The sequence below is a fragment of the Gastrolobium bilobum genome, unplaced genomic scaffold (genome assembly GCF_033153095.1).
Source record: "Gastrolobium bilobum isolate Gb01-03AN ecotype WA unplaced genomic scaffold, APGP_CSIRO_Gbil_v1 utg11543, whole genome shotgun sequence".
Taxonomy (NCBI): domain Eukaryota; kingdom Viridiplantae; phylum Streptophyta; class Magnoliopsida; order Fabales; family Fabaceae; genus Gastrolobium; species Gastrolobium bilobum.
Window position 1 is genome coordinate 52,513 of NW_026896187.1, and position 25,786 is coordinate 78,298.

The 25,786-nt window shown below is 32.9% G+C and overlaps 2 protein-coding genes across 2 annotated transcripts; both read left to right on the forward strand.

The window, feature by feature from the left end:
- The first annotated feature begins 2,924 nt into the window (after positions 1–2,924).
- On the forward strand, positions 2,925–8,776 carry LOC133298174 (SEC12-like protein 1). The gene is made up of 10 exons (XM_061497438.1): positions 2,925–3,349; positions 3,734–3,834; positions 4,216–4,348; positions 4,462–4,553; positions 4,850–4,949; positions 5,041–5,113; positions 5,224–5,344; positions 6,878–6,997; positions 8,099–8,169; positions 8,302–8,776. The coding sequence occupies exons 1-10, from the start codon at positions 3,173–3,175 to the stop codon at positions 8,484–8,486; spliced, it is 1,173 nt and encodes a 390-aa protein (XP_061353422.1). The 5' UTR covers positions 2,925–3,172; the 3' UTR covers positions 8,487–8,776.
- Positions 8,777–12,986: 4,210 nt separating this feature from the next.
- LOC133298173 (phosphoglucan phosphatase DSP4, amyloplastic) lies at positions 12,987–23,174 on the forward strand. The gene is made up of 14 exons (XM_061497437.1): positions 12,987–13,119; positions 13,223–13,295; positions 13,405–13,449; positions 14,044–14,146; positions 14,705–14,781; positions 14,873–14,949; positions 15,054–15,134; positions 16,957–17,089; positions 17,993–18,052; positions 18,703–18,759; positions 21,022–21,117; positions 22,055–22,114; positions 22,290–22,397; positions 22,857–23,174. Exons 1-14 carry the CDS (start codon positions 13,094–13,096, stop codon positions 22,986–22,988), a joined length of 1,128 nt encoding a protein of 375 aa, XP_061353421.1. The 5' UTR covers positions 12,987–13,093; the 3' UTR covers positions 22,989–23,174.
- Positions 23,175–25,786: the final 2,612 nt, after the last annotated feature.

The window sequence follows — 25,786 nt, forward strand, 5'->3', positions numbered from 1 at the left end:
AAGAAATATAAGATATTACAAATATTTATATTACACTCAATAAAATGACAATTGTAATCCATCGAATATAATAATTGGAACTGTAAGTGCAAGATAACACAACCTTTGAATCCTTGTTTGAGTCTCTATAATACGTGTTGGAAAGTGTCAGACATGGTACATCAAAATTTTTAAGATATCGTCACAAATAACATAAATTAGAAGGAAGGGAGAATTAGGAGAAATAAGAATATTTGAAATGAACACGGGAAGAGGGAAATTAGATAAACAATAAGAGAGAGGGTAGGAAAAAGAAGAGATAATTGGAATAAAGCCGGTAATTGCTTAACTCATTGATAAATCTTATAATTGATGGATTATTTATTTTATAGCCACTTATATTTTTTAATAGATCGCATAAAGGGTTTATAGTTTCTAAAGTTATTTTAAATAACTTTATCTAATGTTCTTCAAATTATACACATAAAAGTGTATGATGTCCATATTTTTTTTATTTTTTTCTCTTTATATGAGTTCATATGGACTCACATACTATTGTATGTGCATTTTAGTAAACATTAAATAAAATTATATAAAATATTTTTAGAAACTTTAAACCCTAAAATAAATTATCCAATAATATAATTTGAAATAAGATAATTAATACTACTGATAAAATAAGATAAGCCAGACTTATTAATTAAATTAAACCAATTAAGATAAAGATAAAAAAACCAAGATAAAATAAATAAATATAATTTAAACTCTACTAACTTGATCACAACAGTTGTTATAGTTTTTTTTTTTAAATAAACCACATATATTTTTCACATGAGACAATTCTATTCAAGCCGAGTATAAGATTAAAATTTTAAATTTTTTCCAAAAATATTACTGAAGATAATCAAATATATGTTCTCAACCTCACATGCTTCCATGAGCTACCAACAATTATTACAGTTTTAACTCTTCACAATTTAGGGTAAATGGAAAGTGTTGTTCACATATCCATTTAATTAGGTTTTGGTGAAAATAAATAAATAATATAAAACACAACTCTGATCGGATTGGATAATTCTGAATTAGATTTAAATCCATCAGAACAAATTCAAATTGGACGAGTCATTGGATTTTTATTTTTATTTTCAAAGCTGTCGACGATATTCAACAAGCTGATAAAAAGAAAGTATGAAACCAGAGCAAAAATCAAGCAATAGACAACGAATAGAAATCTGAAACACCCATGTGATTACGGAAGTGTTGCAAGTTCCAAGTTGTAGCTAATCTCAATTCTCAGCAACTTGGTCGTAGTTCAAATCCTCAAAAGTCAAAACACAGCACAACATATGTTTGGACAAAATAAGTTCCAAGTCTACGGGCCAGGTTCATAAATTATAAATCCCATAACATTAAAAGTCGAATTATAAATAATTTGATCATAAACTCTAATATCAAGTAAAAAGTTCGAATCCAACGTCTTATTTTTTTTAATAAAAAGTTAAATTTAAGAATAAAGTAAGCAATAAAATAAAATTATAGAACCATGCATTATTCTCACTTCAAAACTCAAATGATTCCATTTTATCAGGCAAAGGCACATATAATATTTTATATTACATTTTTTTTTTGTAAGTTCTTTTATATTATATTATTTCTTAACAGTTATATATCTATTTTAAAAATAAATCAATATAATTGGAATTTTCTTTTTAATTATGATAATGTAAAGAACCTTGAGATACACCACCCAAAAGTTAGCTCAAAGGGTGGGAGTGCCCAAGGCCTTATAAACTCCACATTAGTTGCACATACAACCAATGGGGACTATATATCTCAACACGCCCCTTCACACAAGAGCCCATTGAGCTTGAAGAGTGGACAATGCTACAGGCCCAGCCTACATGTGCTAAGAAACGCCACAAGAGAAAATGAGGAGTGGCGGCGAAAGGCTCTGATACCATGTAAAGAACTTTGAGATCACCACCCCAAAAGCTAGCTCAAGGGGTGGGAGTGTCCAAGGCCTTATAAACTCCACATTAGTTCCACATTAATTACATCAAATATTTACCAAAAAAAAATAATTACATTAAATCATACTATTTTAATGATGTAGAAAAAAGGAGATGCTTCCCGAGATAAATTGTTCAATATTTATTAATAGTTAGTTTCACAGTAAATGTAAGCAACATCCCGCAAGTGTTCAGTAATTTACCATGATTACCGGTGACAATGAAAATAAGATGAAATATTTTGATGATAATGAAAAAGAAATCTCTAAGCAAATAAAAAATCAAAATATTATATGGATAAAATGCAAGCAACATTTTCTTCAAAATACAGGTCAAGTTCCTTACCTTTCAAACCAACTTACTATCTTCGGTTAACCCTCCATTATAAAGCATTAAAGGATAAAGCAAAAGCAATTTTTTTTCCATTTCATCTCTCCTCAAATATGATATATTAATCCCTAGCATTAGGGTTTGAGTGTGTGTGAGAAAAATTAGACTCAAATTTGATCCTAATCATAACATTGTATCAATAAACAATAATCTGTTAGAATTTTTTTATCACCAAACGGCACACGGCAACTATGCCGCGGAATCTTTAACGAATATCCCCACAGTTGACAATGTTTCTTTCGTCATTGGATTGCTCGACCCATATCATCAAAAGCACTTTATTTTTTTCAACCAAAAAAAAAAAAAGAATACATCGTTATTTTTTTTTCTTTCTATTTTATCTATTTTTTGGTATAATTAGATCACAATATTAATCAAAACAGAGAGAGAAAATAAAAAAATAAAGGTCGGCAGATTTAAAAAATAAAGATAAAGATAATAAATATCCTATCCCAATAAAAAAAAAAATACTCGATATATATATATATATATATATTTTTATAAATATATCTGTTCTTCATCATAAAACACCTTAATCATAATCAGCAATCATAAAAAGGAGAAACATGTCTACTTCGGATTTGTGCCATTGAATAAGGCCGTAGGTTGTTTCATTAATTGAAGAAACAAGGCAAAGCCTCTTTCTGTCCTGTTTCATCTGTCTTTTTCAGGGGTTTTGCTTTCCTTTCCTTTGGGATATTTATATAAAAAAATTGCTGAAGAATCCAATTAAGCGATCTCAGAAGAGCTTTCTGGTACCCCGATTGGAAAAAGAATCGAACTTTAACATAGAGATGGAGAACGGTAGTGGGTCGCCGCAGGGTCCGGTTGCATGCGGGTCGTGGATTCGGAGGCCCGAGAAGCTCAACCTGGTGGTGTTGGGAAGGTGCAGGCGTGGGAGTTCTTGTCCTTCTCTGCTCCAGCTTTTCTCCTTTGACCCCAAGACCACTTCTTTGTCTACCTCCCCTCTGGTATTCCTCTGAATATTCATGCGTGTATATATATATATATGTGTGTGTGTACAGAATAATCATTTGAAAATTGAAATATTAATCTGTTTTGTGCATACCCTTTTTTATTTTCAGATGAAAAACTGTGGTTTTCTATATATGTGTGTGTTGACTTTGTAGAGTGAGCAATTTGAAACATGAATCGTTTTGTGCATACCCTTTCTGTTTTTAGCTGAAAAGCTTTTTCCCCCCCTTCAATCAGATGGTTGGGGGAAGTAGATATTATGCTCAAATTCTGTTATTGAAAAGTATTTTTTTAGTGTTGAGTTTCCGGGTTGCTGAATGGAAGCGAAGTTTGGATGGGGATTTGGTTTTAATGAGCGCTTTGTTGGATTGATCTTTCAGGCCACTTTTGTGTTAGAAGCAGAGGATGGAGATCCTGTTGCTATTGCAGTGCACCCTAGTGGGGATGATCTTGTATGCTCTTTAAGCAATGGTAGCTGCAAGTAAGCTTATTTTCTAAGAGTTTGGGGTTTAAACTTTGTTCTTCTATCTGAATCCATCCATTGAAATGTACTTCCATAATTTGTCTCAATGTTGCATTTCTTTAATTACCAGTTACTGCCACTTTCAATAAATATCAGAATCAGAAGTCCAACATTTTGTATTCGTTTAGCTATTTAAAGGACAATGGAAAACCTTAGGCTTAATTCTACTGAATTTCTTCCTGACAGTTTCTTGTTCATGTTTCTGGGAGCCAGGGGAATGTATGACATAATAGTTATAATTGTTTCTTACACGTAGTTAGCTGATATTTTATCATTGTGGCCTCCTGTGGACACTGAATTGAACATATAAATATTGAAGTATTTCTTCACGACTTGCAGATTGTTTGAGCTGCATGGTAGTGAAGCAAACATGAAACTGTTGGCCAAGGAATTGGCTCCTCTACAGGGTATTGCTCCTCAGAAATGCATAAGTTTTAGTGTTGATGGATCTAAATTTGCTGCTGGTGGGTTGGTAAGCATCACTCTACAATCTAACCAATTGCTTTTATTTTCTGTATGGCACTTTGAGTTATCCTTTTTGGAGTTCAATCCTGTATGTTTGACTTCTGTCCTTAACAAGTATAGGATGGACATCTCAGAATTATGGAGTGGCCTAGCATGCACATGATTTTGGATGAAGCAAGAGCACACAAATCTGTCCAGGATATGGATTTTAGGTACGAATACTAAAAAGGCCTCTGTGGATCCTGCTAAAAGATGCATTAATCCATGCAGCCAGTAGAATTGCAATAAATACTTGATGAAGTTGGTAACTAGAATAATCTTATTTGAAGTTCTTAACAACCAGATATGGATAATTTTGTTTTGCATGTTCATGCCTGCAATAATTTGAACTGTGTAGAGATGATTTTTAAGACAATAAAAGTATGGTTAAATAATAAATATCTTAATCCTAAAGCTGCAATGACATTAATACTTTCTATGTTGTCCTTCATTATGTTTCATAATTCAGTCTAGACTCAGAATTTCTAGCTTCAACTTCTATTGATGGTTCAGCAAGAATCTGGAAGGTTGCAGATGGTGCTCCTGTGACTACTTTATCTCGTAACTCGGTATAGTGTATTTAATTTAAAAACCCATGGCAAGATCTGTGTGCAGTCACTTGTACCACTTGATTCGAAGTTTTCTTTTTTGTCTCTTTAGGATGAAAAGATTGAATTATGTCGATTTTCCAAGGACGGAACCAAACCATTTTTGTTTTGCTCTGTTCAAAAAGGTATCAGAGATCTTATTTCAAGTATATTCTATTAATTTGTGCATAGTCTTTAAATCTCTTTTGAACAAGAATTCATGTCCTTCATCAGAGATACTTCTATCCTTGAGCAGGTGATAAGTCTCTCACTGCAGTTTATGACATGAGCAATTGGAACAAAATCGGCCATAAGAAGATGCTTAAAAAGTCTGCTTCAGTAATGTCCATTAGCCATGATGGGAAATACCTTTCTCTGTAAGAACTTACTGTTACCTTCTGACTTTTCCTGCTTATGCATGCTCACCACTCTTCCTTTATCTTTTGTCAGTTTCAATTTCCAATCAAGGTTGTTGAATCGCAATACGTATCGTATATCGTTTGTCTCTTTTTTGTTTAGTGTATCATGAATCGTATTGAATCTTAAAATTCAGAAATATAATAAAAATAATTTAAAAATATAAATTATATTCTAAGCCTTTAATTTCTCTCCTTTTGTTTGTATTGTAGCTCTTTGAAAACCCCTCTTAAGAGATTCTGTTTTCTTGTGCTTATGCCTCTTTTTTTAGATTTGTATCTGTTTTTTTTTTTTTTTTTTTTAAAGACTGAAGAGATGTGTACCAATATGAATATTTTTTTGATTTTTTCCCCTAATTAATAGTTTGTTTCCATATTCATTTTTGAATCACAAATTATTTCTGTTTCATTTCCCTAATTAATAGTGACTTTTCAGATTTATTTTGAATTGAAAATCGGAAATCCTGATTTGATTTTTGAATCGTAAATTATAATACGAGACACGATTCGATACTGAATCGTATGATACATCGATTCACGGTCACCAATTCCAATATAGGCAACCGATTCATATCGCTCAGCTTCTGTATCATATCATACGTACCGTGTATCGTGTGATACTAACAATTATGTTTTCAATATTTATCCAGATAGTTTCTACGACTGTTGCAAGTGAATGATTTGGAATTTCTATTTCTTTTGTTTTGGCGAATAGAATTTCTGTTCAATTGTGTTCTGTTTTGCTCAGAGTTGGCATGGTAAAGGGAATGCTTGTTGGTTCCCTCCCCCCATCCATGCATTATCTGACATGGGAAGGCGAATATCCCAATCTAAAATTGTTGGAGAGTTGATTGCAGTCTGATTAACTTGTTAAAATTTATTATTTCATTTTTTTAAAAGTATTGTTTGTCAGCTTGATCATATTTCTTTTCAGAATCGTGATAACCTTTTTATAACTCATCAACATAGGTTTTGGATATTCACAATGCAACAACATTAGATGTTCAACTGATGCAGGGGAGAATGATGATTTCTCTAGAAGAGTTGTGATCTACTTGTTTAAATATCATTTTGGCACATTAGGGTAGAGGATGGAGCAATGACTGTAATTTTTTCCCCACAAAACAGCATTACCTAAACTTACATATCTTATTTTTATTTTTTATTCTAAGTTATTTAGTTTTTGCTTTCAGTTCAAGTAGTAGCTTGTTACTTTTTTTTTGGGTGGTGTGAGTGGGGAAGTTTAACTGTTGAGATAAGAGCAAATGATCGTTTGTCTTAAAACTGTTATAAAAAGTTTAAATATGTTGTGGCGAAATATATATAATGGTGTCTGTGGCACATCAGCTACAAAATTACTATAATATTATGATTAAAAATATTTTAAGGCCTGTAAACTTGTGAAGTGATTGGCACTTTACTTGTATGCCACATTACTGCCTGTAATATATGTCTCCAGCATTTCTTCAGCTCATGAGACTTCTATAATTTCAGGGCCAGTAAAGATGGAGACATCTGTGTAGTTGAAGTAAAGAAAATGCAGATACACCATTATAGCAAGAGACTACACCTGGGTACACCTATTGCATCGCTTGAGTTCTGTCCCACTGAAAGGTAAATTCTCCATGCACTATTTGTTTAATTTGGCACCTTTGTGATAGATATTAATCATAATGAAGGCAAAGAGGGAAACCCGAGAATTGAAGGCAAGCCACAGCTAGCGTGGGTGGAAGATTTGACCATTGTGTGTCAATCCTCATTGGCTGCATAGGGCAGTTTTAGCGAAAACGTAAATATTAGAAAGAAAACTTCCCCTAGCCTTATGATACTTGCAAAACAAAAATTTGGAAGCTAAGGATAATCTGTTAACTAACAAAAAGACAAATGGTTTCATAAAGAAGTAAGTGATTTGCAATAATATAAGTATGCTCTATCAACTGTTACAAAATCAGTTATGTACCCTGTGTCTCTACACTTGTTTCTTGTTTTTAGCTCCGCATTTTTCTTTTGAATTGCTGAAATGAGTTTCTGTCTCTCTCAAATTTCTTGTGCTTAATGTAAAACAGAGTCCTTTTATTTTCGTCAGTGATTTTGGAATTCCTGGATCCTATATTTAGAAGCTATGCATTTAGGGAACATTGGGCGGATGGAAGACGTAGCTATGCATGATAAGTGGCACCGAAAATAAGTCATTTTTTGACTTCAGCTGTAGTTTGAGAAATTAAGGTAAATCAAACAAAAGCCAAGAATCACATAAATCATATATGCTAAGAAAGGAATGCAAAAGACTTGATGGAAATCATGACTGTAGATAAATATTTAATGTCACAATCCTGATTACTTTTGAACAAGGTACAGTCTAACTTACACATTACAGCTGAGATGGATCAAATATAAGTTACGCTTCCCCTATGACCATGATTAATATATTAGCAATGAGTATTTTTTTTTTCCCTTCAGATCATTAGCCTGAGTAAATTTGCTTTTTTGAAATTGAACCATGGTCGTGTCAAAAGCTTAAGCCGTTGATGAAGGCATAAGAATGATATTTTATTTATAAATCATATCTAGCACACCTTTGCCTTTTGGACTTGAAGTCTGATTGGATGGTCAGAGGCAGTAATATCATTCCCCACAGATATTCATGTTATTAGCCTAATAAATACTTTCTTTTGGTCTTGACTATTCACCTGTGCTTTCATTGTTTCTATGCAGGGTTGTACTTACAACCTCAGTAGAATGGGGAGCTCTGGTCACTAAACTGACTGTCCCTAAAGATTGGAAAGGTTCTCTCTCTTTCTCTCTCTCTCTCTCTTACTCACATGCACGCGCGCTCACACGCACACACCCTTCGCTTGTGAGGCCATGCAGTAATGATTACTCAATTTGACATTTTGAATATCCTGTCAAACATGCAGAGTGGCAGATCTACTTGGTGCTTTTAGGACTATTTTTAGCATCAGCTGTTGTATTTTACATATTCTTTGAGAACTCTGATTCGTTCTGGAACTTTCCCTCTGCAAGACCAAAGTTTATTAAACCAATGATCAAAGATCCTCAGTCTTATGATGATCAAAATAGTTGGGGACCAGTTGATATGTGACAACGTTGACATTCTTGATTTGGTCTTCAATGCTGTTGGAAGCAGTATCAACATTCATCTCAGGACTTGTAGATTTAGGATGTTGACTGGTATTAAGAGCAATTACTCTCTTTTTTTTTTTTTTTATTGGGTGAAAATTTTGAACCTTAAAGATCATTATTTAAATGTAATTTCAGTAGAAAACTTTAGGAATAATCAAATTGCTTCCTGAAATTTACAAGTTACACTTTAGGCTTCGTTGTGCGATGTGATGGGATTTTGGCACATCTTTGGATATCTTTCCATATTCCTTATTTTTATTTCTTGTTTTTAATTGATAGTCTCTTGCATTTGTTGTATGCTTTTGATTGGAGAGAAAAGGAGGGTAAGCCTCTGAATCAAATTATAATGTTAAGAAAATGTGTTGTTTTCATCGTCTATGGCTTTACATTCAATAAGAAACGCCGGGAACACAACATGGACCAAATTAATTAATCAAAATTTTGTCACCCAATCATTTAAGCCAAGCCAAGTAATGAAGATCGTAGAGAGAAAGATTCAATTTTAAGGTTCTGCGAGGGCATACGATTAAAATTGGAATAATTCCAAAAGTTCAATTTTTCAATGCGGATTCAGGATTTTTTTATAGTAGGAGTGAAAATAAAATATTAAAATTATATTATTAAGATTAATAAGAGATATTATTAATAATTCCAGCCACCTCCACTGGGAAGAGCATACTACACAACCTTGTTAACCACATCCTCGTGATCAGGAGGGGAAATAGCTAAAGTAAGAAGGTTTTGGTAATCTCCAATCCAGTTATCATTTTACAGAGTTGCCATCCCCAATCTGCCAAACCAGGGAGTTCATAGCAGTCGGCCAGATTTTGCAAATACTTCTCCAGAGGTGGGAGTCATAAGGTTTGCAGCAAATCTCTTTTGTGAGGTCCATCTTCCTACCATATTTAGCTATTAGAACACATGCCCACAGTTGAGAGGGAGACAGAAGCAGATTCCACATTAATTTATGGAAAAAGCTTAATTATGATTCCTTATGTTAATTATACCCAACCCACCATATTCTTTAGGGAGGCTTAATTGATCTCAGGAGATTAAATGGTGTCTTCTATGATTTTCAGAATCTCCCCAAATGAATTCTCAATTTCATCACACATACCAACATGAATGAGACTATTCTGCGTATGGAACATTGGTATAGGCGTATAGCTGAGATAACAGACTTAGAGAAAATAACTCTCCCAGCCATGGGCAAGTACTATCTTTTCCAGCCTTGAAGCCTATTATGGACCCTATCCATAATGTCACTATAGTGGCTTTTAAGGGTTCTGTCATGTTTCATCATATAACCAAGATATCTACCAATGTTCCTTGTATGAGCAAAACCACACTGTTTGACAATATCACCAGCAAGGGTCTCCGAAACATTTTTAGAGAAAAAAATGTTAGACTTCAAAGAGCTAACCTTTTGCCTAGAGATGTCACCAAACAAGGAGAGAATAGACATAATGGCGGTGATTTGCTCAATATTTGCTTTTGCAAAGAGCATGAGATCATCTGCGAACAAGAGATGAGAGATTTTGGGCCCTCCTTTACCCATTGTCATAGGCTTCCAATCTTTTTTACCACTGCATCAGCAATTAAGTGGGACAATTTCTCCAAAAAAATATGTAAGGGGAAATGGGGCTCCTTGCCGAAGGCCTCTACTAGGAGAAATAGAACCAGCCTTAGATCTATTCCACAAAATTTCAAGCTTAGTGGAAGTAATGCAGTGCATGGTGATATTTATCAAGTAGGCTGGAGATTTATTTCTAATAGAACATTGTGAATAAAGCTCCAAGAAATGCGATCATAAGCTTCTCCAGATCAATTTTAATAGCAAAAAAGCCTCTTTCCACTCGCATTGTACTCATAGAGTGAACCATCTCTTGGGCAATGACTATGTTGTCTTGGATTTGTCTATTGGGAATAAAACTCACTTCATGAGGGGAAATAAGCTTTTGCAGAAGAGGCTTTAGCTTGCGGACTATAATTTTGTTTATTCCCTTGTAGAGGACAGAACATAAAGCAATTGGTCTGAACTGAGAAATTCTCTCCGATTTTTTTCAGCTTAGGGATTAGAACAAGCAGGGTCTAATTAATGTCTTTAGTATTAGTGGGGTTGTTTTACAAAAAGTTGACAAAATCACAAGTTTGTTGCCCGACCAGATTCCAATTCCTTTGAAAAAAGAGCGTCGGGTAACCATCAGGGCCAAGAGCCTTCAAAGCACCCATATCGAAATAAGCAGCCTTAATATCCTTGTTAGAAATGCTCTGATTCAATAAAACAAGCTCAGAGTTCTCAATAGAAGGTCAATTGGAGCTGGTGACATGCCAAAGTCTTTCAGGGACTTCTTCTGTGAACAAGGCAACATAAAAAGAGTGAATTAATTTTATCAGATTAGCCCCATCTCTTACAAAGTGCCCCTTATCATTCTCAAGCTCCACAATTTTGTTCTTAGCCCTTCTAATGATAGTGGCAGTGTGATAGAATCTTGTATTTCTATAACTATAAGCAATCCACTTACATATGACTTTTTGGAACCACAAAGCCTCTTCTTGGTGAAGAACAAGATTCAGCTTCTCTTGAATTCTAATTTCACGGCTGGACAGATCATCATCAAAGAGGTTTGAAAGATTGAGTTGAGTGACTGAAAGCTTTTTCAGAAGTTAATCTTTCTTAACATGGATGATGCCAAAGACTTCTTTATTCTAGGATTGGATGGGCTTAATTAAATTAGTGAGGGAAGTACTAATTTTGGAGTTCAGGCACCGAGCATTGTTGAGAAAGTGGGGGAAAGTTTCATGGTATTGCCAAGTAGCCACGAATCTGAAAGGTCTTTCTCATCAAGCTTTATCAAAAGGGAGAAGAGAGATCAAAAAAGGGTTATGGTCAGAGTTGAGTCTAGGCAACACTCTCACAGAGGCTTCATCAAAGGTGGTTCTCCAATCAGCATTAGCACAAACACGACCCAGTCTCTTGTAGACTCTATCCAAGTGCAGCCATTTGGACCCTCTCCAAGTGAAATTAGGCCCCAAGCAGCCAAGGTCCATCACCTTGCAATCATTAAGAATAGTAGCAAACTTGTTGCATCTATTAAGGTTAACAGAAACACCCCCTTTTTCCTCTTTGGCAGAAGCTATCTCGTTGAAGTCACCTATTATCACCCAAGGACCAGTCATATTATTACTAATTCTAATCACACCTGGCTAAAGGTTATCACAAGCATCTTCTTTGGGATTGGCTTAAATAACAATTAGGAAGAAGGTTTCTCTGGAGGAGCAAGAGCAAGAACAATGGATAAATTGAGTGCTCTTTTCAATTACAGAGATATTGCACTACTCCTCTTTCCAAAGAATCCAAATACCCCCAGCAAAACTAATAGCATCTTCGACTATGGAGTTCTTAAAACCAAGTTATTTTATTTTCTTCAAGGCCATACTACCAGTAATTCTAGGTTCAAGAATGACAACAAGGCCAATCTTGTGATTCTTGACAAAATTGCAAAGGGTGGTTTTAAAAGATTTTTTGGTAGCACCCGTAGAATTTCAGACAAAACAATTCATTAGATACTAGTAGTTTGTCCAGGATTACTAAGTTCTTGATTACTTTCATCCATAGGTTCATCGATTGTCCCACTGCAGGGTTGTTCTGTTTCTATCTTCTTAATTTCATTTGTAAAAATGGGATCAGCATCCAAGACAAAAAATTATAATAAAAAATAAAATCACTTGAAATTTAAATAAAAATATTTTGAATTTTTTTTCATAAAAACGTAAAAACATTAGTTTTTAACTTCCTGGTGTACAGACAAATGAATTTTGATGTGTATGTCAATTATATTTGTTTTGTGTATTTTTTCATGTGAAGATATTTTTTTAGTACTTTTTGGCGTAGGAATCTCCAAGCAATGATGCAACCTTTATTTTCCTGGAAAAGTTTGCCCTACTGTTCACAACTAATTAAAAGCAGTTAATAAGTCATGAATGGGCCAGCGGTAAGTAATTTAAATACTTGCAAAAAGGTTATATATTCAAATTTTCATGTCAACATTATAAAGAAAAAAAAAAGTCCTTAGGAATATAACTGTATTAAAATTTGATAGCAAAATTTTTGCCATAAATATGATCTTATTGGCTTGAATAACCAATAGATAATAATAAAAAAAAAAAATACTTGCAAAGTGTTAGTATCCTCATCGTATAATTTTTCTCATCCAATAATTTATTTTATTATATAGACAAATTAATTATTAAAACTACACAGTTACAAGAATCATTCAAATTTGATTAAGAAAAAAAAACTCTACACGTACGATCTAATAGATGAATTAGTAAAAATAAATTAACCGGCCCCTGCAAATGTAAAAAGGGAGCATAGAGTGTGAAAAAAGGGTGTTGTCTTTTTGTTGACACAAAAAGAAAAAAAGTGAGAGTAAAAGAAGAGAAGAAAAGAAAATATCAAGGCATCTTAGATCACAACCACAACAGTTGACAACAAAATAACAACAACACAACACAAACTGAACTGAAGTTGCTCAACACACTGCTCAGAATTTTCTTCCAATCATGAACTGTCTTCAGAATCTTCCTCGGTTCGTTTTTTTTTTTTTTTTTTTTTTGTTTTCGAATGTTGTCCTAAACGAATCGGATTCCTGATTACCCTCTCTCTCTCTCTCTCTCTCTCTCTCTCTCCAGATCCTCTGCTTTGGCCTTACAAACAGTTGTTACGCGCCATCACAAGAACCCTCCTTTTTCTGCTCTTTCTTTGGTACCTCTCTTTCTCTGCACGCTTAGAGCGCATTTTCCATGTTAATGCGTTAATGGGTATGTAAAATTCTCCATTTTTTTATAATTTTTTTTTTAAATGGTGTATACAGGGAATCATCAACAATTCTCGTCGAAATCGAAGTATGACACTTAAGGTAACTTTAAGGTTTACTTTTCCATTCCTTTTTTTTTATATTATATTTTTATTTATTTTTTATCTTGATGACGGTTTTGTTAATTCTATGATATTGGTTGTCCTTTGGAGTTCATTATCAATAATGGGTTGGTGGTGCCAATCTATTAAAACTTCATAAGCTTTTAGAAAATTGATAATGTCGGTGCAACTTAAATATGATTATAGGATTGGTTTTTGGTTGCTTAATAGGATAGTCTTAAAGCTTATGAGCTGGAATAGTGAGACGACCTGTGAGTGTTCATGGCATATTCTGAAATCTGCCACAATCAATGATGGTGATGGAATTTCAAAGTTAAACAATTTTTTCTGTTTGGTGCATGCACTGGGTGATCAAAAATAAATATAAAGAAAACCAGGAGATATCACTATAGAAGTAATTAAAAGCTAAAAAGAGGAATGTCATTTGTTACTTTTGTGTCTAGTCCCTGCCAAATATTTGTGCTCATTTAGGTTTGATTATGTAAGTAGGAATATCAGTATCCGCTATTTGTGTCCTTTCTGCTTCATATTTCTTGTGTTTTCTAGAAAACATGATTGGTATTTTCTTTTGCAGTCTGCTTCTGGTTCTATACCTAGTGCAGAGACGAGTAGTGCCGATATGGAGGAGGAAAAGTCTGAGACATATAGTAGTAACATGACAGAAGCCATGGGTGCTGGTATGTTTAATCACTTTTTGGTTCTAGTCCAACAACAACCAAGCCTTATCCCGCTAGGTGGGATTGGCTACATTGAACAAACAATGTCATTGTGCTCGAACAAAAACCATAATTTCGATATAAATCCATTTAGTGTAAGGTCTTTTATAATGGTTTCTCCTTAAGTTTTCTCCGGCATTCCTTTGCCTCTTTGAATTAGACTATCTTCCATTTGATATACTTTTCTCAATTCTGTTGGTTTTTTCCTGCTTTCTGGTTATAGGTTGAATAAGAAAAAACTTGGAAGACAATTCGGAGGAAAAAGATTGTCTTTTGCTTGAAGCTTCATGTTTAATTGCAATTCCTCTTTTTTGGTATACGGTGATAAAATATTTCAAATTATTGGAATAAACCTTCATTTTGTTTGCCAAGATTAATTCTATTAGCCTTAGGTTTGTAATTTTTGTATTCAGCCAATAGTTTGGATTAACCAAAGGATCACTCCTGTCATGCTCATCCTATTCTTTTGCTCTTTAAACATTTATTGTTGTTAACCCTTTCTAACAAAGTGCTATACAGTTTTGACTTATAGGCATGAATTAGGAATGAACTACAACTTTATCCGTCCAGACTTGATTGTGGGATCATGCCTACAGGTATTTTTGTTTCAGTAATGAATACATGATCCAATACTGTCAAATCTAGTTTGGTCCTCTGACTTCTTTTATTTTTATCGTAAATTATCAGACTCCTAAAGATGTTGACAAGCTGCGTAGAATCGGAGTGAAAACTATATTTTGCTTGCAGCAAAATTCAGACCTAGAGTATCCTAAACAATTTGTTTAATAAGGTTCGCTTTCAGCATTTGAGACAAATACCTCTATTTGATCTAACAAACAAAACCGTTATGTTCTTTACAACTACTTAGATATTTCGGAGTTGATATCAATGCCATACGAGAATATGCCGAGACTTGCAATGACATTCAACACTTGCGTGCTGAGATAAGGTTAGTTATGGCATGACATTTTTGTATTATAACTGTTGAAGAAATTATTGGGTTTAAATTTGGAAGGAGTAAAAGAGACAAAGTAGGCTCTGAATAATATTAGATTGATATGGTGTGTTGATAATTTGATGCAAAATACTAACTCAATGGTCCTATCTATACTAATAACAAGGTCAAGTTATAGTATAGTATTACTAGTACAAGCCCAAGAAGACCAATAATGCAGAAATACTACTATCCCCAACCAAGATGGCTTCCTCAATTAGATGACTAATAGATTCCACAATATATTCTAAAGATGTTTTAAGATATTCTAAAATATTTCAAAATGTTCTAAGATATAATAAAGATGTTATAAGATCTTAAAGATATTTTAGCAATAAGATCACGAGGAAATCGGTTGTGAACTCAAATTGACATGAATTATTGATATTAAATGTTAATGTTAAGTTGTATGCTATGGAATCCTTCTTTAAAAATGTAGCTAGAATAATTCCTGCACAAAAATCTGTTACTTTGTTGTATTTTCTAAATTTATTTTACTTCTTACAGTTCATGGATATACCAAAGAATCAATTTGGATGAAGTTATCGTGTTGCTATATTTTTTTATGTGATTCAGTAGGACTGAGGTGCAATTACTATGTTAGCTTTCTCACAATTATGTATTGTTCGGTATCTTCAGTTATGGTTTAAGTCATATTCTACCTACTCGTTATTTTTATGGTAGTGAGCTGTATCTATTTTTTTTCCAGTAATCTTGAACTGTATCTATTTGATTTAGGAACTACTTTGTAGCAAAACTACCTCGAATATGGTAATGGTATGTTGTTTTTGTATGGGTAAGGCCATTGATGCATGATCCTGCTTGCAATGTGTAGCTTGTTGGAGATAAGGTCCTGGTTTTTCATCTGGGTTTTGAGTTAGTTTGTTATTAATACTAGTCCTAATTCTGTATTGTAAATACTCAATGAAATATGAAGTTGTCAGAGGAGCATTTGTTGTTGATTATATAAACCTACAAATAGTTATAAATTTTTATGATGCATTTCTTTGAATGTCCTATCATATGAAAACTAAATTCTTCATTTCTCTTTTTCCCCCTCAAACAGATACTAGTTTTATGTTTTTGTAGCTTCCTCCCAAATACTCTTAATCTTACAGACAAAACTGAGAACGTTCTTTAAATTGATTATCAAAAGGGGATTTGTCAGTTTTGAAGATTTGGGCTGTGAATGAGCCAAAATGTCATGCAAATAGGATGGTTCTTTGTGGTTTTTTGGGTAAGACTAGTTGGTAATGTCACCTTGCATATATAGTTCCTAATTTCCTAATAGTCTAAGGGCTCGTTTGGATGAGCTTTTTTTTTTTTAAAAGCTGCTTTTTTTCTTGAAAAAAAGCACTTCTCAGTTTTAGTTCATTTGGATGTTTGCTTTTAAAAAAAGTAGAAGTCACAAAAAAAGTCAAAAACCTACTTTTTCCAGAAGCTAAAAATTTTAACTTCTAAAAAAAGCAGAAGTCAAAAGCCAAATATTTTTTTTCAAAAACTAAATATTTTTATAAAAATATAAATAACTCTAACTTTTATAAAAAGAACTTCTGAAATAAGGAAGAGATAAAAGTTACTTTTTTCAGAAGTGTAAACAAACAAGCTCTAATACCTATGGGTAAATGAACATTTGTACATTCTGTGTAATTACTAGTATTTCTGTTTACTCATGATATATGTAACTAAACAGTGATATCTTCTGCATTATACATTCTGGTGCCTTTGTATGTTATGCTTCTTCATATTATATGATGATCTAACATAGATTTAGCAGGGACTTTGATGCATATGATTTACGGATGCGGCTTCCAGCTGTAGTTAGAAAATTATACAAGGCAATAAATTCCAATGGAGGTGTGACATATGTTCATTGCACTGCTGGACTTGGAAGAGCTCCAGCTGTTGCGGTATGTCTCTTGGTTCCATTTCTGATATACATGTTACTCCCATAAATATTCAACCTGAAATGTTTTGGATTGATTTTGGGTATACTAAGAAATAATTAAAGGACTGGTGCTGAATGTATTCAGTGACCTCTCACACAATGAATGGTTTCAGTGGCCTTTCACTTAAATATGTTGATACAAAGGAAACTCCCCTAAATCATTTTCAATGCTGAAACTTTTCATTATCATCACTCAAGAGTTTTCAAACAGGCCTATAGATCAAACTTAATTTAGCGCAACAGTAAGGTTGTTGTTGCCTTGTGATGTGGTGGTCACAAGTTCTAGTCATTGAAACAGACTCTCCACTCATGGTTAAGGTTACTTGCATCTGACCCTCCCCATACGCCACAGTACTGGGAGCCTCATGCAATTGAGTTTAGTTGATATGGCTTGGGTGCATGCCATTCGGTTGTATTCACTCCGAATTTCATCTACAGTGTTCCCGAAGCTAGCCTTGTTTATATAGAGAGAAATGGTAGAAAAGAAATCCTAAAATTGATATTTTCTTATTTTCTCAATAGATAAGTCTAAACATAGAATGCGAGCTTTGTGGACTGTATATTCATTATTACTTTACGTCGTAGAAGTTTATAATTATGTTGATCAATAGAAAGAAAACCTTAGATAAGGGAAAATTGATTATCCTAATCCATTAAAACTACCATGAAGATAGAGATGAACAAGTTAGTGGGGTCTAATTTTCCTTTCTCAAATACGTTGGCATGTCATGCATTGTGATATATCTGTTTTGTAACTCAGCTACATTTCAAATGATATATATATATATATATATATATATATATATATATATATATATATCGTTTGATCTCCATGGTCATTTACTAACTGTTTGTTTTGTCTCAGTTGGCATATATGTTTTGGGTTCTGGGTTATAAACTTAATGATGGTCATACACTACTTCAGGTAACTTTACTCAATACTTCTTTTTTATTGTTTTGCATATTAAGTGGGTTGGGGTTCTTGGTAGATAATATACTGCATGGTTTTTGTACTCCTAATTGCTTGGATTAAAACTTAAAAGTGATTCTTTCATTGTTGTTTTTTTCTTAAGGGTTTTTGACTCAAGTTTATTTTAGGCTTGGTAAACCTATTTGTTCCATTAATTTCCCTAACTCAAAAGCAACTCAAATTGAGTTTACAGCATTTGTAATTTTTATGCATCATGATTGTGGAGCAATTGCCAATTCTACAACAGTTATAGTTGAATCACTATTACATTGGAACGTGATAAGTTTCCAACCTTAGTTATTTGTCAATTATGGTGCTGGGCAGTGTACGTATGATAGATTGATCTCCTCACATCCAGTTTACCAGCATTCTTATTCAATATTTTATTTTCATGGGTTCTTACTCAAAATTGTGGTGTATTTTCTGATTATTTATACATTAAGAAATTAATTTAATATCATTTCCTTTTTCTGTATGTCTTAGAATTGTCATTCCAGCAGTTTGATGGTTATAATTCTTGTGAATCAGTTTCAAATGCAATTGGTCTAAAGAGGGAAATGAGATTGAAGTATTGTTTGGTTTTCTTGAATTTTTTGTTCTTGTAGAGCAAAAGGTCGTGCTTTCCAAAACTTGATGCCATAAAAAGTGCAACGGCTGATATTGTGAGTCAATTCGTTTTTCTACATTTATGTCTATGCTTTACAATTTTTATGTGATAGCTTTTTTTATTATTCCATTACAGGTGTGAAAAGTTCAAGGTGATAATTTAATTTATTCTGTTCTTCATTTTGTTTTTGATCTTTTTATTGGACAAGCATGCTTTTAGTTCATCTTTTTTTTTTCTTTTTCTTTTTTCTTTTTTTAAATCTAACCTTGGAAGTGCTTTTCTCTATCAACTATTGTAATCATCCCATTGTCCTGCATATGACTCAGCTTTCCCATTAAGATCATGTATTCAAAACTCACCTTGTTTCTATCATCTTTTGTTTCACACAATTTTTAAGTAGGGATTAGGCAGACTTATTACCTGCTGTTAATGATTTAAACAGAGAAAATATCTACAACAATGAGTTGTTGCGGAGACATGAAAATATGAGATTTGGGGAGGGGGTATTGTTGCGACTCGGCAAGTGCACCGGTCGTTAAGTAATAAAAGTGTACTGAAGTACGAGATCGTTCCCACGAAGATCGGATTTTCAAACACTAGTTCGCTAATCGCTATTTAGTTGGACAATCAAGAATTGGATTTAAGAGAATTTAAATTGAAAAGAAAACAGTCAATAACATGCAAATTAAAATTCAGAATTAAAAAGACAATTGAAAAAGATGATGATTGATTAAGAATTTAAAACAAGCGTAGTTAAGGTTTCGACTTCCCCCATTCTCCTCGATATGCAATGAATTAAATTGTCAAGAATCAGTTCTTAATATAATGTCAATCAATTCTTTCTAAGTTAATTAGGGCTCAATTCCTTGTTACCCTAAATCTATGTGATCTTGAAAGAACTCTAGTTCCCCGATCATTCCTCAAGAAAACATGCATTAAGATCAAGAATTTAAAGATTGCACAATTACCCTATGTCTATCCCTAGATCACAAGGATTATGATAAATTTATCAAGTCAGGGTTCATGCACCAACATCCCTATTGTCATATAATTCTCCTAAATCAATCTATAAGGAGCAAACTCATAGAAAGCATTAAAGACAGATAAATTATTCAATTATAAAAAGAAAAGAATTCAAGAACAATTTAATTCAAGACATACGATTCAATTGGGTTCCATCTACCCTTAACTACATAAAAGTTTAGCCTAGCATACTGAATTGAAAAACAGTAGTAAAGAAAAGAGGACCTCAAGCCTCCATTGGTGTGATGTTGACTTGGTTCCTCAGTGTTCCAACGCTCCGCAACAGGATTCCTCCCTCAAGTCTCTGTGTAATTCTCTGGTGTGCCTGTGAAGTGGTGTATTTCCTTGACCCTCTGCTCCTTATTTATAACTATTGAAGCCATATCTTTTTAATCCTCCATCCAATCTCCCCATGAATCTATATCAATTAATAAATCAAGATTGATTTGTTTCCACTTTCATTCCAAATATTACAAATCTGTATCAACTGGCAAATCAAATCAAACCTTGGGCTGATTGGATTCGTATTTGGGCGCTCAAGCGGCTACAGGGCGCTTGAGCGTCCACCTGTGCGCTCGAGCGTGCTCCTCGGTGGTAAATTCATGTAATCTTGGGCGCTTAAGCGTGCTAATGGGCGCTTGAGCGTCCTGGATTGCTCAATTTAGCTGTTTTCCCTGCCTGGACGCGCTCGAGCATCCATTTTGTGCGCTCGAGCGTGCTCTTCTGGCTCTTGACTTGTAGTATTTTCGCTTCCTTTGATCTATATTGAGCTGCAACTCTTTGTCTTGATTTCTTCATCACTTCTTAGCACCAATAAGTGTGGTTTTACCTTCAAATTACAAAGAAAATCAAGACGTTAGCCCAAATTCCTATCTTATGATTTATATGTTGTAAAACCTTGAATTCCATGCAATCTACTATATAATTCTTGTATAATTTAGCCTAAAAACATGGTAAACCAAAGTTTTATCAGGTATGTAGGGTGATGCATATTCTCAAAAAATCACTATATTGGAGAATTGGATAACATTGGAATTTGGAAGCTAGTTTGTTAGAGTAACTTTTTACGGGGCTGGGCATACTATTATGTTCCTGTTTAGGAAATTGGATGAGCATAAGAGGAGGAACAACATGGAGATGGTAATGGAGGATGAATATTTAAAAAATTCAACTGCATGCCATAATTCTAGCCACGATAAGTACTTTGGAATATTTAATGGAAATATGTTCGTGTCATATATACTGATTTATTTTAATCATATCAGTGACCATTATTTATTTTTGGTACTTAAAGCTTACAGGCCTCAGTAAAAAGCATGTCACTTTGTCATGGGAAAACAACAATTGCTCTACAGTGGAAATTTCAGGACTTGATATTGGATGGGGGCAGGTGATGATTGGGCCTTCTTGTTTAGATTTTAAAAAATGTCTCAGTTCCTTTTTTATAGAAAGGGTAATGATGCTGCATTACAAGGAGATATATCATCATATGGCATCGTCTCATCAACTCGTTGATTCAGTTACAAATTACAATCATTTATCATGTTTGCACGTATAGTATTTGGTTTTCTGTTGGGATTTTTGGGTAGTATAGCCTTTATCTTAGATAATATTTTAAAAGTATCATTTGCAATGTAGCTTTTGGTTCTTGTTAGTGTGACTGTGTCTTGAGAGTCCTTTTGATAATTTTAGAGTAAAGTTCACCAATGCCCTTGTGGTTTGCTTCAGAATCACCTATGTTCATGTGATTTTTTTTTTTATCAGATATACCCCTGTGCTTTGTAAAAAATAAAAAACCACAGGGGCATATGTGATAGAAAAAAAATCACAGGGGCATAGGTGATTTTGAAGTAAACCATAGGGGCATTGGTGAACTTTTTCCATAATTTTAATCAGAGGTGGCTGATCTTTCAGTTTCAAAATATTTGAGAAGGAAAAAATGTGCTGCCATTGCATCCCTGACTACTTCTGACATCTTGCCAACATGATCTGCTCAAAAGATGATTTGAAGTGTCATTTCAGATTCAAAATCTTTTGATCTTTAAAATAATCTGAATTTTGTAATTTGACTTATTTGTTATGTTTTGAACACATGCTTATAGGCTAACTAAATCACTAATTTCTAGATTCATTTTTATAGGCTCACTAAATCATGTATTTACAGTAATTAGGGTATCTCTTATCTTTGTAATTATTTGTTTTTAACACAGTCTATGCTGCGTATAGCCCAGTACACGGATTTCAATGAATTTTTCTGTTTTCTCTTCCATGAACAGATATAATTTCATGCTAAACCTTTACTCAATATACCTTGGTCCCTTTTTCAGAGAGTGCCCCTAGATTTTGATGACAGACGGGGTTTGTGGTTTCTCAAAAGGGAATTGCCTGTAAGTGCTTTTCACTTGTTAAAACTGTGCACTTATTAGTTTAAAGTTTGGTCTTATATTGATGAATGATCAAATAACCTGAGATCTGATCACAGGCTGTGTTTAAAAAACAATACATTGGGACAAAAACCTTTTTCTACTTGAGAATCAATTTTCTTCTTGTTGTATTTGCCAGGAAGGACGCTACGAGTACAAGTACATTGTTGATGGGGAATGGACATGCAATAAGGATGAGCTCTTAACCTCTCCCAACAAAGACGGCCATGTCAACAATTTTGTGCAAGTAAGTTTGAAGTTTCAACTACTTGGCTCTAACTTCTTACAGCTTTTTTTGTTGTTGTTTGTTATCGATTAGTCCAATCTGAGTCGGGTAGAACCAAATAGGCGGAAAGCTCTCCCTACAAGTTTTAACACAGCTGTGTTCCCTGAGACTCGAACTCAAGATCACTGATTAAGCTGGAACAACTTCTACAACTTTGAATCCTAGGAAATTGCTAGAGGCTCGAAGCTAGAATCTGTACTTGAGAATTAGTTCAAATATAAAATACAATGTAACACACAACATATATTGCTCACAATCATGGTGATAACTTAAAGCCTCACAATTGCGAGGAATTTCGCAGCACATCAAATTATTTTACCATGTGATTATAATTGTGTCCATTATTCATTTAAAGTCATTAGAAGTTTGTGCAGTACATTCTTAGTTCTTGATTCCACATATTTCATCTTCTTTGAGCAGGTCATTGATGATCCCAACAGTGTTCGTGCCTCCCTTAGGGAGAGATTGACTGGTGATGATCCTGATCTCACAAAGGATGAACGTTTGAGAATAAAAGAGTTTTTTGAAGCTTGTCCTGATGAGGATCAATGAACCATCAATGAACTTGGTTGTTTACATGTAAACAAGCAGATGCACGTATATAAAATATGTTATGTAGTGAAAGATTGAATCCGAACCTTAGATAAGATCTATGTAACATTATTTAAATATAGTACACACAGTTTCAATTAATGTAACATGACATGTAATGACTTTTAATAAGATGGATTTTACATTTATAGCTACATAGATGTTTAAATGTTAAAGTTGCTATGGAGACATTTAGAGAAGATGACTGTTAATTTTAAGTTGCAATCTTTGAGTAATTAAAATTATAGAACAACATTGGTCAACTCCCTAAATGATCCGGTTACGTGATTTTTTGCTTTGGTAGCACACTTGAATTGGGAAAATGTTTTCTATTTTCATTTTTATTTTAATTGATAATTACAAAATGTCACTTTATTTTTTATTCTGTTTTTTATTTTTAAATATTCACAATTTTGAAAATAAAAAAAGTAAAAATAAATTGATATTTTGTTATTATGTTAAAATAGAAACATCAACAACATCACATTATTTTTATCCTAAATTAATTGGGATCGGTGGCAGATGAACTCAAATAATAAGTATATAAAACAGAATAAAAAAATTAAAAGAACTATAAATATCATTATATATGAAAACATAGCAATAAATAATTCAGAAGAAGATTAAAATAAAATAAAGTGAAAATAAAGATACATAAGATAGAAAATAACATGAGTGAGAAAAAAGAAAAAGAAATAGAGAGATAAAAATAAATAAATTAATAAGAAAAGACAAAGAGTGAGGGAAGAAAGTGAAATAAAGGAAAGCAGAAAGGAAAAAAGTTGAGGTAAAGAAAGAAATAGAGAGATATAGGGAAAAAAAATTAAAAAGGGACTATCCGGAACATAGGAAGTAAAAATGGGTCTAACCCTTTACGATGTTAATAGCTTTCCTCTAATTCGTTCTAAGATATACAGTCCGTCAATCTATATCTTATTCCACTAATTAAGTATTGTTTCACTATTTTTCCCAAAGTAAGTTTTGACCGACATTTTCCTTTCTTTATGTCGAGTTCTTGATAATACATTTTTGTTCTTACATGAGCATCTAAGGGTCTTCGCATTATGTGCCTAAACAATTTCAATCTATGTTCGGCTGTTCGCTCATCTTTTCAACTACTAGTACAATTTTTTCCTTTCTTTGAATATCTTCATTTTTATCTTATTTATCCTTGTATGACTACACATCCATGTTAATATCCTCATTTCTGCTACTTATGCTACTTACATTTTATGTCCATGTTGCTTATATGCTGGCCAACATTCGGTTCCATATAACATTGAAGGCCTTACTGTTTTTCTATAGAACTTTTCTTTTAGCATAAGGAAAATCTTGTGTTCGTATAGAAACCTAAGGGGAAGTAATTGAATAATATTTTCACTGACTATACTTGAATTCAATATATTCTCGCAAGCTTGAAATCCATCATTGTATAATATCACCGGTTTAATGAAGGGTAAACTTTTTCTTATGCTGCAGGTAAATGAATTTTTTTTCCTGCACTAACATAGTAAACTATGCCTCACTTTTTTCTTATTTTTTTTATAAAATGGTGGGACCCATTGTTTCTTTGTATCAGCAGAAAGTTAAACAATTTTTCAGCAAAAGGAGAAAAGCAAATCCCTTTGATGAATGAATTAAGGATTTCTATAGATTGAACTTGAGTTTAATTTTAAAGTACTTTGCAGTATCTTTTACATTATCATTTAATTATGCATTTTTACATCAATATTACTGTAGTTATAGTTAATGACTGGATTTAATTTTAATATATTGTTACTGTACAAAAATTTATATTATCACTTTATTATATATGAAGCAAGTTATCTAGGGGTGTCAAAAAGACATGACACGACACGAATTTGACACAATATGAATGCACGCAACATGAATACGATATAATTTTTTATTTATGTCAAAATCTTCGATACGAACACAACCGCAAATTTTGTGAATTGACATGACACGACACGATTAACACACAAATTATGAGTCAAAATAGTAATTAATTAAAAAATTAGAAAAAATGGATTGAATTTACAACAAAAAAGGGTCAAATTCGTGTTAACACGACACGAATCTTCGCATGTCATATTTTTTAACACGAATATGACGTAAATTTTAATGAGTTAACTTGAACACAAATTTTTGTGTCGCGTTAAGAATTAACACTTATAAATTTATCCTTACTCAGGATAAGTGTAACAATTTTTATATTTATTTTTGGTTATTGATTTACTTATATTCAATTAACTAAAAAATTAAAACCGAATCAAACAACCAAAATTAAAAATATAACTATATCGATTGGTATTTCTAACTCAATATATATTACAATATTACAAAAAAAAATGACACTTGCTGCTTAAGTCGAAAGACAAATAATGCATAATTGAGTAATATCATAAAATATTTTACATTAATAGTATATTAAATTAAGAATTTATTTTAATGTGTTATTAGAATTAAAATTTATATTATTACTATTATTTGATGACATATTATTACATCATTTAATGAATTTAATAATATAAAAATATTAAATTTATTGAATGATATAAATTTAATTATTAAATAATAATATAAAATTATTTTTCTCTTACAAATTAAATTCCAAAATAAAACTCTTAAAACTTAAAAATTAAGCAAACACTAATAGCTGGCAGGGAGGGTAGCGACCTTAATCTATCTAGAGTCCACTACCTACGACCAAATCAAATAATTTTTATATATTTGTCTTTAATAAAAGGGAAGAAAAT

What these genes read in the sequence shown, in the direction of transcription:
- LOC133298173 (XM_061497437.1), top strand. Translation starts at nt 13,094, where the DNA reads ATGAACTGTCTTCAGAATCTTCCTCG. An exon ending in CTTTTTCTGCTCTTTCTTTG is followed by an intron (nt 13,296 to 13,404) that starts GTACCTCTCTTT and finishes TGGTGTATACAG; the next exon opens with GGAATCATCAACAATTCTCG. An exon ending in ATGGTCATACACTACTTCAG is followed by an intron (nt 18,053 to 18,702) that starts GTAACTTTACTC and finishes TTGTTCTTGTAG; the next exon opens with AGCAAAAGGTCGTGCTTTCC.
- LOC133298174 (XM_061497438.1), top strand. Translation starts at nt 3,173, where the DNA reads ATGGAGAACGGTAGTGGGTCGCCGCAGGGTCCGGTTGCATGCGGGTCG. An exon ending in CTTTGTCTACCTCCCCTCTG is followed by an intron (nt 3,350 to 3,733) that starts GTATTCCTCTGA and finishes TTGATCTTTCAG; the next exon opens with GCCACTTTTGTGTTAGAAGC. An exon ending in AATTTGCTGCTGGTGGGTTG is followed by an intron (nt 4,349 to 4,461) that starts GTAAGCATCACT and finishes TAACAAGTATAG; the next exon opens with GATGGACATCTCAGAATTAT.